The 13980-nt window shown below is 39.5% G+C and overlaps 1 protein-coding gene across 4 annotated transcripts in view; it reads left to right on the forward strand.

Moving 5' to 3' along the window:
• The window catches only part of NSD1 (nuclear receptor binding SET domain protein 1), a 132815-nt gene that overhangs the window by 89223 nt on the left and 29612 nt on the right, over positions 1 to 13980 (forward strand). For all 4 annotated transcript variants that reach the window (XM_060094867.1, XM_060094865.1, XM_060094866.1 and 1 more), the window contains exons 13-14: positions 6934 to 7134; positions 9327 to 9506. In XM_060094867.1, coding sequence (XP_059950850.1) covers positions 6934 to 7134; positions 9327 to 9506 — 381 coding nt within the window. The remainder of the gene's footprint in view (positions 1 to 6933; positions 7135 to 9326; positions 9507 to 13980) is intronic.

Below are 13980 nucleotides of genomic sequence, written 5' to 3' on the forward strand. Positions count from 1 at the left end.
TCTGGGTTACTGATGATATTTTATGTTTCTTGATCTGAGTGGTGATCAAGAAATGTGTTCACTTCATGATTATTTGTGAACTTAGAATGTGTGCACTTTTCTGTGTATATTATACATCAGTAAAACTGCTTAGCAAAAAAGAAGAGAGCTATTTTGTGAGAGTTACAATATACGGATTGGGTCAGAAACTAGGAATGGTCAGATGAGACCAGCCTGTGAAGCACCTTACAGCTGTGCTAAGGAGATTGCTCTTTTTTCAGTGTTATGAATGGATGTTACAGTATGAAAGTAGTAAAGAAATTAGGGTTGACAGTAAAGATTTTATGCTCGTTAAGTCATTAAAACCGTAGGTGTGCATGATGCTGCCCAAAGAAAAAGCGTCTGTAGAGTGAGAAGAGGGCTAATGACACTAGTGGGGGATACCCACTTAAAAGGGGCTACTGGAAGATGAGGAGGGGCTACTCAAGAAAGAATGTCTGTGAAGCCATGGCAGTGGGCTGTCATCAGCAGAAGCAGATGGGGCAAACAGACCAAGGAGGTTCTAGAATGAAAAGGGGATCTATTGTATTTGGCAGTGAGAGAGTGCCTTACTAAACCAAACTGAAAGATGAATGGGTAGCAGTATACACTATTTCTTACAGAAGCTTGACTTCAGTGGAAAAGGGAGCAGTAGCTGAAGGGAGGATGTTAGAGGGTCAGGAGGAAGAACATCTTGAGTAGGATGAAGGTTAAGAATTGTGTAGGGAAATAAATTTCTGTAACAGGAAGGGGAATAATTGGAGTACAGTCACAGAGACAGGAGAGGATAAACTTGAAGAGATAAAAAGATTAAAAGGGAATGTACCATGTAATTGTGAGGGAGATGAGCACGGAAATTTTTCCTTGGCTTGGTGAGAATGGTGGAAAAAAAGTTTTGATAACCTGAAGGGAAGAGTGTAGGCTTAGACTAGCCCCTGTGGGAAATAAGAGGTGAAATTAACTTGTGTCTGTAAATAGATGACCATGTCAGATTGAGTTATGTCATCTTTCTGCTACCACTTTCAGCAGTGTAGGAACAAAAGCTGGAAGACAAGATAGTTGTGGGGTTATTTTGCCTTCTACACACGTTGGGCTTTTGATCATTATGTGCCATACGGTGTCCCGGCCCTGTAAATAAAATTTAGAAACAAATTTTAGATATGTGCATATCTCTATTGCCCTAATTTTCTTAGAAAGATCTTCTTCTTCTCCTTCTTCTTTTTTAAAATTTTTTTTAACTTCTTATTTTATATTTGAGTATAGTTGATTAACAATGTTGTGTTATATCAGTTGTACAGCAAAGTGATTCAGTTATACATATACATGTATCTATTCTTTTTCAAATTTTAAATATAGCAGTGAGAACAGTGTCAATCCCAAGCTCCCTAACTATCCCTCCCCCCAACTCTTCCCTCCTGGTAACCATAAGTTCCTTCTCTAAGTCTGTGAGTCTGTTTCTGTTTTATAAATAAGTTGATTTGTATCATTTTTTTTAGATTCCGCATATAAGCGATATCATATGATATTTGTCTTTCTCTGTCTGACTTACTTCACTCAGTATGACGATTTCTAGGTCCATCCATGTTGCTGCAAATGGCATTACTCATTCTTTTTTTTTTTCGCGGTATGCGGGCCTCTCACTGCTGCGGCCTCCCCCGTTGCGGAGCACAGGCTCCGGACGCGCAGGCTCCGGACGCGCAGGCACAGCGGCCATGGCTCACGGGCCCAGCCGCTCCGCGGCACATGGGATCCTCCCAGACCGGGGCACGAACCCGCACCCCCTGCATCGGCAGGCGGACTCTCAACCACTTGCGCCACCAGGGAGGCCCCATTCTTTTTAATGGCTGAGTAATATTCCATTGTATATATGTACCACATCTTCTTTATCCATTCTTCTGTTGAGGGACATTTAGGATGCTTCCATGTCTTGGCTATCACTGCTAGTGCTGCAGTGAAGATTGGGGTGTATGTATACTTTCAGACCATGTTTTCTCCAGATATATGCCCAGGAGTGGGATTGCAGGATGATATGGTGGTTCTAGTTTTAGTTTTTGAGGAACCTTCGTATTGTTCTCCATAGTGGCTGTACCAATTTACATTCCCACCAACAGTGTAGGAGGGTTCCCTTCTCTCCACACCCTCTCCAGCATTTATTGTTTGTGGATTTTTTGATGATAACCATTTAGAGAGACCTTCTTGCCTTTTGTACCAGTGATCCAGTTTTGCTAGTCTCATCTTTATTTTTTTTATTATTTTTTATTTTTTTGCGGTACGCGGGCCTCTCACTGTTGTGGCCTCTCCCATTGCGGAGCACAGGCTCCGGACGCGCAGGCTCAGCGGCCATGGCTCACGGGCCGAGCCGCTCCACAGCATGTGGGATCTTCCCGGACCGGGGCACGAACCCGCGTCCCCTGCATCGGCAGGCGGACTCTCAACCACTGTGCCACCAGGGAAGCCCTCATCTTTATTATGATGTGGTATTCTCTGAACCAGGCTAATCTAAGGCAGAACTACTTTTTAAAAAAATCAACTTAATTGAAGTGTAATTTGCTTACTATAAATGTACCCCTTTTAATGTATGTTTTGATAGGTTTCGATAAAATGTATACACCCACACCAGAAAGTTCCTTTGTGATCAGACCCAGTCAGTCTTTTTTGCACCTCACCCCTTCACCCCCATCATGAATTTCAGGTTAAACAGTGATCTGCTTTCTGTTCAGAGCACATTAGATTTACCTTTTTTTTAGAGTTTGTGTCTGGCTCAGCATAATGTTTTTGAGACTCATCTGTGTTGATGTGTGTAACAGTAATTCATTTTCTTTCTTAAAACAGCTTTATTGAGGTGTAATTGATGTACAGTAAACTACACAAAGTGTACACTTTGATGACGTTTTGGTGTGTGTTTGTGTACATACACCTTTGAAACCATCACTCAGCATAGTTACTTTGAGATTAAACAACATTGTTACAGGTATTGAGAATTCATTCTTTTTATTGCCAAGTGGTATTCCATTGTATGGATATAAAAGTTTGTTTATCCACTCATCTATTGATGTACATTTGGATAGTTCTCAGGTTCGGCTATTATAAATAAAGCAATGTGTATCTGTTGTACGGATACACTTTCTTTTCTGTTGTGTAAATATCTAACAGCAGAATGGCTGCATATGGTAGGCTTAACTTTTTAAGGAACATCCAAAGTGTTTGTACCATTTTATATTCCCATCAGTAGTGTGTGAGAGTTTTAATTCTGCCACATCTTCATCAACATTCGGTATAGTCAGTCTTTTTAATTTTAGCCATTCTGACAGATGTGTAGTGGTATTTTATTGTGGTTTTAATGTTCATTTCACTAATGATGAATGATGTTGCACATCTTTTTATGTGCTTATTTTTCTGTCTTCTTTGAGGAAGAGTGTTCAAAATTTTTTTTTAATTTGGGGTTTTTTCCCCCTATAAATTTATTTATTTATTCATGGCTGTGTTGGGTCTTCGTTGCTGTGCGTGGGCTTTCTCTAGTTGGTGAGCGGGGGCTACTCACTCTTCATTGCAGTGTGCGGGCTTCTCATTGTGGTGTTTTCTCTTGTGGAGCGCAAGCTCTAGGCGCGCTGGCTTCAGTAGTTGTGGCTTGCGGGCTCTAGAGTGCAGGCTCAGTAGTTTTGGTGCATGGGCTTAGTTGCTCCGTGGCATGTGGGATCTTCCCGGGCCAGTGCTGGAACCCGTGTCCCCTGCATTGGCAGGCGCCTTCTTAACCACTGCACCACCAGGGAAGTCCTGGGTTGTTTCCTTACTGTTGAGTTTTAAGAGTTCTTTATATGTATTCTGGCTACAAGTCCTTTATCAGATATATACTTTCCAAATTATTCTCCCAATCTGTGACTTGTTTTCTAATTTTCTTAATGGTATCTTTTGAAGAGCAGAAGTTTTTAATTTTTTTTTAGGAGTTTATTAATTATTTTTGCTGTGTTGGGTCTTCGTTTCTGTGCAAGGGCTTTCTCTAGTTGTGGTAAGCGGGGGCCACTCTTCATCGCGGTGCGCGGGCCTCTCACTATCGCGGCCTCTCTTGTTGTGGAGTGCAGGCTCCAGACATGCAGGCTCAGTAGTTGTGGCTCATGGGCCTAGTTGCTCTGCAGCATGTGGGATCCTCCCAGACCAGGGCTCGAACCCGTGTCTCCTGCATTAGCAGGCAGATTCTCAACCACTGTGCCACCAGGGAAGCCCCAGAAGTTTTTTATTTTGATGAAGTCTAGTTTATCAAATTTTTTTAATGGACTTTGGTTAAGAAATCTTGCTTAACCCAATGTCACGAGGATTTTGTTTTCTTCTGAAAATTTTTTAATTTTAGGTTTCACATTTAGGTCTGTGATCTATATTGAATTAACTTTTATATGTTATGTGAGGTAAAGAGAGGTTATTATTTTTGAGGGTAGAAAATTTTACCCTAGTTTTAGTAAAGATGTATAGACTAAGAATAAAGGAGTCGTTTACTATTTCTTCTGGGTCACCCCGTTTTCCTATAGTAGGATGATCACACCATAATTTAGGCTACTCCAGTTAAGTATTGGCTGCCAGTTATTCAGTATCAGGCAGTAGATTGCTTCTTTTCAAATACTTATTTTAAATTTTTTTCTAAAATTATTATTAGTTGGTGATCTCACTGTTTATAAAGATGAGGTGGATTATTTTACTGTGTTCCTATTTCCAGCAGGTGCGAAAGGCAGGATTCGTGTTCAGGTCTGTCTGTCTCTCAAGCCTGGGCTGTTTCCCTTACATTGTTTTGCTTCCCAGCTAGGGGTAGAATTTTTTTTTTCTCTTAAACTTTTTATTACAGAAATCCTCAGACATATACAGAAGTAGAGAGAACAGTATAAAGAATCTCAACATATTCATCACTTAGCTTCAGTAGTTATCAACTTCTTGCCTCATTTTACTCATATAGTCCAAAATATATGTAACTAGCATATTTTTTTAACACTTTAAAAAAATATATCCATTGTATACAGTGATTCCTATGTGTCATCAACTAACTACCCAGTCCCACTTTCAAATTTTCCCACTTTGTCTCAAAATATATTGTTTTATAGTGTTTTGAATCAAGATCCAAATAATGTCCCTGTATTGTATTTTTTAATAAAAAATTCATCTCTTAAACTTCTCTTAATCTACAACAGTACTATTCCCCTCACCCAATTATTTTTGTTTTTTACAACAAAAATATGTTTTATTTAACCCAATATATTCAAAATATGTCAGCATATAATTAATGTGAAAATGACTGAAATTTTTTACATTCTTTTTTATGTGCTAGATTTTCAAACTCCAACGTGTATTGACGCTGACTACACATCTCAATTTAGACTAGTGCCGTTTTAAGTGCTCAGTATCCAAATGTGGTTTCCCTACTGGGCCTGTGCTAAATCAAACCTTACTTGTCACCCCTACATAACAAACCTCATTGCTGGATCCCAATAACTGCACATATTTGAGGGACCCCTCACCCAATTATTATTATTATTTTTTTTTTTGCGGTATGCGGGTCTCTCACTGTTGTGGCCTCTCCCGTTGCGGAGCACAGGCTCCGGATGTGCAGGCTCAGCGGCCATGGCTCACAGGCCCAGCCGCTCCACGGCATGCGGGATCCTCCCGGACCGGGGCACGAACCCGTGTCCCCTGCATTGGCAGGCGGACTTTCAACCACTGCGCCACCAGGGAAGCCCCCCTCACCCAATTTTTTAATGTTCTTTATTTCTTGAGACAATGGTCATTTGTCTGCCAAGTTTTCTACATTCTAAATTTGGCTGATTGCATCCTTGAGGTGTCCCTTTAACTTGTTCCGTATTTCCTGGAAACTTGTAGTTAGATCTAGAGGCTGGATCAGGTCAAGTCAATTTTCCTTTGGCAAGAATACTTTGTGGGGGATGTGTACTTCCTATAGCATCACATCAGCAAACATGTATTAAATTTCCCCCTTAATAGTGATATTAAGATTGTTCAGTAGGTTCGTGTTGTCATCCTGATCAGTCTATTATAATGTTCTTCACTATGATATTATGATTTTTAATAAATATGTATTTGGTCTTTGTCCAGTTTCTGGCACAGAGCTCCTGAAACCCTTGAAATTTCCTAAGTGATGAGGGCTATAAAGATGTATGTCTTTTTTTTTATGTTAATGAGAGATGACTCTTGGAACTAGCCAAGGATGGGAGCTGGTTGCCAGGAGAACCAACCATGTGATTACAGGGTTCCATCTCCCCCTGACCTTTTTGGAGGGGAGAGTGCTGGAGGTTGGATTAGTCCTCAATTGCCATTGTTTTAATCAATCATGCCTATGTAATGTGGCCTCCATTAAAACCCAAAAGGATGGGGTTTGGAGAGCATCTGGGTTGGTGAACACATGGAGATTAGGGGAGAGTGTCGTGCTTGGAGAGGCGCTGGAAGCTCTGAGCCCTTTCCCCATGCCTTACTCTATGCATTTCTTTTAACTAGCTGTTCCTGAACTACATCATTTTTTAGTAAACTGATGATCTAGTAAGTAAAGTGTTTCTCTGAGTTCTGTGACCCACTCTTGCAAGTTAATTGAACCCAACCTCTGATTTATAGCCAGTTGGTCAGAAGTACAGATGACAGCCTTGACTTAGAACTGGTAAGGGTTGGGGTGGGAGGCAGTCTTGTAGGACTGAACCCTTACTTAATCTGTGGGATCTGATATTATCTCCAAGTAGATAGTGTCAGAATTGAGTTGAATTGTAGGACACCAGCTGGTATCAGAGAATTGCTTTGTGGTGTGGGCACCCTCCACCCCCACCCCATGTTGGAATTTGGTGCAGAATTGTGTACTCACTAACTTTTCACCTAATGGTTTAGCATTGAGTGAATTCTTGAGTTAGTATTAATTTGTTTCTTCCTGTTTCCTAGGAATACATACCTGTTTTGTATGCAAGCAGAGTGGGGAAGATGTTAAAAGGTGCCTTCTGCCCTTATGTGGAAAGTTTTACCATGAAGAGTGTGTCCAGAAATATCCACCCACTGTCTTGCAGAACAAGGGCTTCCGGTGTTCCCTCCACATATGTATAACCTGCCATGCTGCTAATCCAGCCAGTGTTTCTGCATCTAAAGGTATGGGTTTCTTGTGTAGACCAATCTAATTATAGAACCTTGGTCTCATTGGCAATGGATGTTTCAGATGCTATCTGGCATATCTCTTCATAAGCCTCTAGCTTTTGTCAGAGTACCAGCATTTTATGTGAGAGATAAGAGAGTAATGGACAAATATAGCAGTCACCACATTTTTATATGTGCTTTGTGGAACCCCCGGCATTATGTGGTAGTTTTAAATATTTGGAATTCATGTGACATTTAGTTTGAAAAGGTGTTCTGCTGGACATCTTGTTTTGTTTTGTTCTGTTCTGCGCCGCGCCATGTGGCTTGTGGGATCTTAGTTCTCCAAACAGGGATTGAACCCGCACCCTCTGCAGTGAAAGCACAACATCCTAACCACTGGACCGCCAGGGACTTGGCTCTGCTGGATGTCTTCCTTCATCAGAATAAAGTGTATTCTTCTTCTGTGGGCCTTTATATGTATGGTTATCAGATGTGATATCATTCAGGCATGCATATAGGGCAGAAATGAGGGTTTTGTTTTGTGCTGATTTGTTTTATTTTTTAAAATGGAAATTCCTATCCAGAAAATTTTTTCCTGCTTCATGGTTAGCTTGAGAGCTGAGGTTTCCAAAACTATTATGTGGGTGCACATAAACTCAAGTTTCTAAATCCATTCCCAGTGGGAAAACAATCATTCCTTTCTTTTTCTTTAAATAAATTTATTGATTTTATTGATTTTTTTTTTTTTTTTTTTTTTTTTTGCTGCGTTGGGTCTTCGTTGCTGCGTTCAGGCTTTCTCTAGTTGCTGCGAGCGGGGGCTACTCTTCCTTGCGGTGCGCAGGCTTCTCATTGCAGTGGCTCCTCTTGTGGAACACGGGGTGTAGGCGCGTGGGCTAAGTAGTTGTGGCTCACGGGCTCTCTAGTTCAGGCTCAGTAGTTGCACGCAGGGCCTTAGTTGCTCCGCAGCATGTGGGATCTTCCCGGACCAGGGCTCGAACCCGTGTCCCCTGCATTGGCAGGCGGATTCTTTCTATCTATCTATCTATCTATCTATCTATCTATCTATCTATCTATTTCTGAGTTGGGTCTTTGTTGCTGTGTGTGGGCTTTCTCTAGTTGTGGCGAGCAGGCGCTGCTCTTCATTGTGGTGCGTGGGCTTCTCATTGCGGTGACTTCTCTCACTGCGGAGCACAGGCTCTAGGCGCACACAGGCTTCAGTAGTTGTGGCACGCAGGCTCAGTAGTTGTGGCACGTGGGCTCTAGAGAGCAGGCTCAGTAGTTGTGGCTCACGGGCTTAGTCGCTCTGCGGCAAGGGGGGTCTTCCCGGACCAAGGCTTGACGTCGTGTCCCCTGCATTGGCAGGCGGATTCTTAACCACTGCGCCACTAGGGAAGCCCCAATCATTTCTTTCTGCTCAGTACTAGTGGGTCTCTTACTGATTTCTCTGAAAGCCAAATATTGTATCTCTACTATTAAATGCTTGTATGCCCAAAGAGCCCACTTCTCCCAAAGGAGGTTGGGCAGGAAAAATGTGGCAGTGTTGACTTTTCTTTTAATCAGACTGGTGATATCTTCTGTAAGATGATTTCCTGGCACCATAGATCTTGTCAGTCTTAAGTACAGTAACATGCTTGATCAAAATTGCAGCTGAACCATCAGCTGCCTTCTCCTTTTCAGTTGCTATCATAGGTAGCACTGGGGTGGTTTGGTAGTGGTTCTTAGTTGGTAAAGTATGTTAGAGGATATATCTCATGGGGGGGTGGAGGTAGAGAGGTTCATTCATTCACCTAAAAGGCTTTAAGAATCACAGAGTACCAGCCAAGGAAAGCAAGCATTAGTGTTTCTCCCATCTGGTCTTTAAATGTGATTGTATACACACACCAACCCCCACCCCCACCCCCACCCCCACCGTTTCGTCTGCAGCTGATTCCATTTTCCAGTCAGGACAGTGGTTTAAACAGGGCTTATTCTTGTTGAGGTAGACTCACTTACTCTTGTGGGATCGGACTCCTTAAGGCCATTTATCATATAGTTCCCATCTGAGCTTTTCTTAGGGAATTGGGTGTTTAAGGTCTCTTGATCTAGTAGTGCTTCCATTTGTTTGTGGGATTTTCCCACTGCTAGCAAATAAACTTGAATAACTCACATCGTTTTTATGTTTAATCCCTTTTTCTTTTGTCTCTCCCTGGTTTTTCTCTTATTTTTAGGTCGACTGATGCGCTGTGTCCGCTGCCCAGTGGCATACCATGCCAATGACTTTTGCCTGGCTGCTGGGTCAAAGATCCTTGCATCCAATAGCATCATCTGCCCTAATCACTTTACCCCCAGACGTGGCTGCCGAAATCATGAGCATGTTAATGTTAGCTGGTGTTTTGTATGCTCAGAAGGTAAGACATGACTTCTTGATGTATAAATAGTCTAAAAAGAGATGAATGCAGTATTTTAATTGAAACAAAAGTATAGTTTTCTTCACATTGCCATTAGAGGAAATACTGGGAAGTGATGTCCTTAATTATTGATAACATAACAGTACAGTGGTTTTGTTCCCCAATAGAGAGGATTTTATTTTTGTTATTTTGAATAATGACTTAATTTTAACAAAATGATAAACAATTGAAGCAATTTAAAGAAAAGAGAAAGGAAACAAAATTGTTTTTAGAAAATGGGGGAATGTGGTCAAATGGTACAAACTTCCAGTTATAAGATGAATAAATTTGGGGGATGTAATACACAGCATGGTGACTGTAGTTAACAATACTGTATTGTATATTTGAAAGTTGCTGTGAGAGTCGATCTTCTAAGTCCTCTCTCTCTCTCTCTCTCTCTCTCTCTCTCTCTCTCTCTCTCACACACACACCTTAAAATTGTAACTATGTGAGTTGTTGAATATGTTACCTAATCTTATTGTGGTGATTACTTCACAGTATATACACATATCAAGTACATATATATTGTACACTTTAAGTTTATACAATATTATACATTAATTATATCTCAATAAAGCTGGGGAAAAAAGTAAAAAATAAACTGGAGGTAAAAAAATAAAATAAGAAAGAAATTTAAAAAACCCTAAATAACCCCAAGTCCTACATCAGAAAAAACCATTGCTTAATATTAAGTGATAATACTCCGGACATATGTGCATATAAGCAGATAGAAGGGGTAGATATCTGGATAGGAACAAGTCTAGAAGATGCTGTTATCAGGTAATTGTGTGTGGTTTTTCTAAAATCAATTTTATATTAGTTTAAAGGGAATAAACAAGGTGAAAGTAAAAGAATTTATGAACTTCTGTTAAATATTTCCTCACTGTAAGGGATAATAGTTCCTACAAGGTCTTCAGTGGAGGACAAATAAATTTTATGTCTTCATCTGTATCTCCCCCCTCTCCAACCCCTACTTAAAACATACTTCTCCTAATTTAGAGCAAAGTCAATATTATCCTTCTTAAGCATTTTCTTTTCTTTCCATTCCTCACAGCCTGATTTTTGCTATTTTGTTAAGTGGAGGATTTAGTACTCCACCAGTCTATTTACTGTGGTGCTTGTAGTTCTGAATTCCTTATTTAAATTTTTCTCTTGGTTGGCTGAACGTCTGAGAAACACCCACAGGTCCTACATTTCTCTGCTTGAGACTGTTCTTCATTTGCCTCTGTTCTAGAAGCACACATTGGGTTACTATAAGATTTTAGACTGCTTGTTCTTTTTCCAAAACTTTTGTGGACATTGCTCCCCTGTTTTCTAGTGTTGAGGGTGGCACCAGTTCTCTTATACAGTTTTTTCATTTCCTTTTCAATTGACTAAATTTTGTTGATTAGTAATTTGGGGGAAACAATTTCCTTAACTTTTCTGTTTTTTAAGATCTACTTATTGGTGATGCAATTTCACGAAAATTTGGCTGGTTATGAACATTCTGAAGGACTAATTTTAAAAGAGTCAACATGTGTAATTGAATTAGCATCCCTTTTGAGAATTTGGGATATACTAAATAGTGCTAAAGCCATAAAAGAAGTTTTATGACTCCTTTATATGATTGAAAATGGTCAATCGGGACTTTTTTGTTGTTGTTGCTATTGTTGCTCTTAAGATTTATGTAACATGACTAGAGTTTGCATCAGGACATAGTTGTAATCCTCAAACTATGATGCTAATATAGAATAAATAAAATAGAGTATTAAGTGCAATCATGTGGGTGGAATTTTGATGTAGTTAGGGATGTTTAGGGATGTTTTAGTGCACAAAGTACTATGCTGTTTTTGGTTTTAGATATGTTAGCTTTGTGATTCTCCTGTATCATACATTCTTTTTTGCTTTTATAATATCTGTTCCTTATAAAACTGGTGAACACTGCTGCCTGTTTATCATTATACCACCTGTCTTTTGTTTAGAAGAAAGTTAAAGACAATTTTGATATTTAATAGCATTTAAATACAACATCTATAATTCTGCTCTTAGAATGAAAATAGACGTCTGGGAGGCTGAAATGTAGGCTCTAAAAATTTTACATGTTTTGTGAAGATGGGGAGATGAAACAGTTTCAGCATTAGACTGTTTTTCATTCCATAGTGGAATGAGATGTTTTCAGAGTAGAGGTTCCTTTGTGTTGGCAGTCCTAATTTGTGGCATAATAATGGATACTCATAATGAAAACTTAGTCCCCAAGAAAACTTAGTAGCTGCAGCAGTGGCTCTCAGAATGTGATCCATGAATCTTTGGGAAGTGGAGAAGATCCAGAGACCCTTTGAGGAGCCTCCATGAGATCACAACTCTTTTCATAATAATACCAAGATGTTACTTGCCTTTTTTCTTTGTTGACATTTGCACAGATGGTGCAAAGCCAATAGTGAGTAAAACTGCTAGCACCTTAATGCAAATCAAGGTGATGGCTCTAAACTGTACAAGTAATAGCAGTCATTGAATTCTGTGTCACCACACACTTGCAGTAAAAACTTGGACATTTCACATAACAATGTCCTCGATTTTAAAAAGTAAGTAAAATGTATTAAATCTCAACTGTCATGTGAACATTGTTTTAATATTCAGTGTGATAAAATGGGAAGTATACATAAAGCAGTTCTGTTGCATACTGGTGGTTATCTTAAGTTAAAGCACTCATGCAATTGAGTTGCAATCTGAACTGGCTGCCTTGTTCATGGAATACCATTTTTAGTCTTAAACATTACTAAAAATGTAAATCAACTATACTCCAATAAAAATAAATTAATTTTAAAAATTACTAAAAAACTATGGCTCTTCATACTTGGATATTTGTCAGACATTTCTTGAAAATGGATAAAAAGGAGCCTGTCAGTTCAAGGAAAAACAACTGGCAAATTGTTGCCAATGATAAAATTTGAGTTCTTAAGTGAAAATTAGAATTTTGGAAAACTGTCATCTACCCACCCTGAGCTTAACTGCTTCCTAGTATTTACTGATGAAATCATGGGGATATTAATAAATGTGACATTTTAGTATTACATAACGAAATAGATCAACATTTGGAAGATTACCAGACTCGGCAAACCAATATTTTCCACATGAACAATGCATGATGTTAAAAACCATGCATATGTAAAAGATGCATTCAAAGTGCAAGACAGATTAAAGAATTTTAATGTAATAGCTACATTAGTAACTATTAGTAACATATCAATACTATATTGATACAGTTTCAGATTAGACACTGCAACTAAGGTTTACCCTGTGAAGTTTTAGTGTATAGTATCAAAGAATATGTAGTTATTGAACAGGTTATTAAAATACTCCTTTTTCCACCTGTTTATCTGTGAGAGACCAGATTTTCTTCATATACATCAACCAGACAACATTTTACAACAGATTTAAGTAAAAATATTGGCAAAAATGTTTGCAAAAAAATATGATGGTCACTCTGACACTGGTCAGAATGGCCATCATCAAAAAGTCTGCAAATAACAAGTGCTGAAGAGGGTGTGGAGAAAAGGGAACCCTCCTACACTGTTGGTAGGAATGTAAATTGGTGCAGCCACTATGGAGAATAGTATGGAGTTTCCTTAAAAAAACTAAAAATAGGGCTTTCCTGGTGGCGCAGTGGTTGAAAGTCTGCCTGCCGATGCAGGGGACACGGGTTTGTGCCCCGGTCCGGGAAGATCCCACATGCCATGGAGCGGCTGGGCCCCTGAGCCATGGCCGCTGAGCCTGCGCGTCCGGACCCTGTGCCCCGCAACGGGAGAGGCCACAACAGTGAGAGGCCCGCACACTGCAAAAAAAAAAAAAAAAAAAAAAAAAAAACTAAAAATAAAGTTACCATATGATCCAGCAATCCCACTCTTGGGTACATGTCCAAAAAAGATGAAAATTCTAATTCAAAAAGATACATGCATCCCAGTGTTCATAGCACTATTTACAATAGCCAAGATATGTAAGCAAATTAAGTGTCCATCGACAGATGAATGGAGAAGGAAGATGTGGTGTGTGTATATGTGTGTGTGTGTGTGTGTATATAAACACGCATGCACACACACACACAATGGAATATTACTCAGCCATAAAAAAGAATGAATAATGCCATTTGCAGCAACATGGATAGACCTAGAGATAGATTATCATACTAAGTGAAGTCAGTCAGTCAGAGAAAGACAAATATCATATGATATCAATAATATGGGGAGTCTAAAAAAATGATACAAATGAGCCTATTTATAAAACAGAAATAGACTCACAGACATAGAAAACAATCTTATGGTTACCAAAGGGGAAAGGGAGGGAAGGGATAAATTGGGAATTTTGGATTAACAGGTACACATATATGAAATAGATAGATAAACAACAAGCTCCTACTGTATATCCCAGGGAACTATATTCAGTATTTTGTAATAACCTG

This window comes from Mesoplodon densirostris, chromosome 3 (genome assembly GCF_025265405.1).
Source record: "Mesoplodon densirostris isolate mMesDen1 chromosome 3, mMesDen1 primary haplotype, whole genome shotgun sequence".
Taxonomy (NCBI): domain Eukaryota; kingdom Metazoa; phylum Chordata; class Mammalia; order Artiodactyla; family Ziphiidae; genus Mesoplodon; species Mesoplodon densirostris.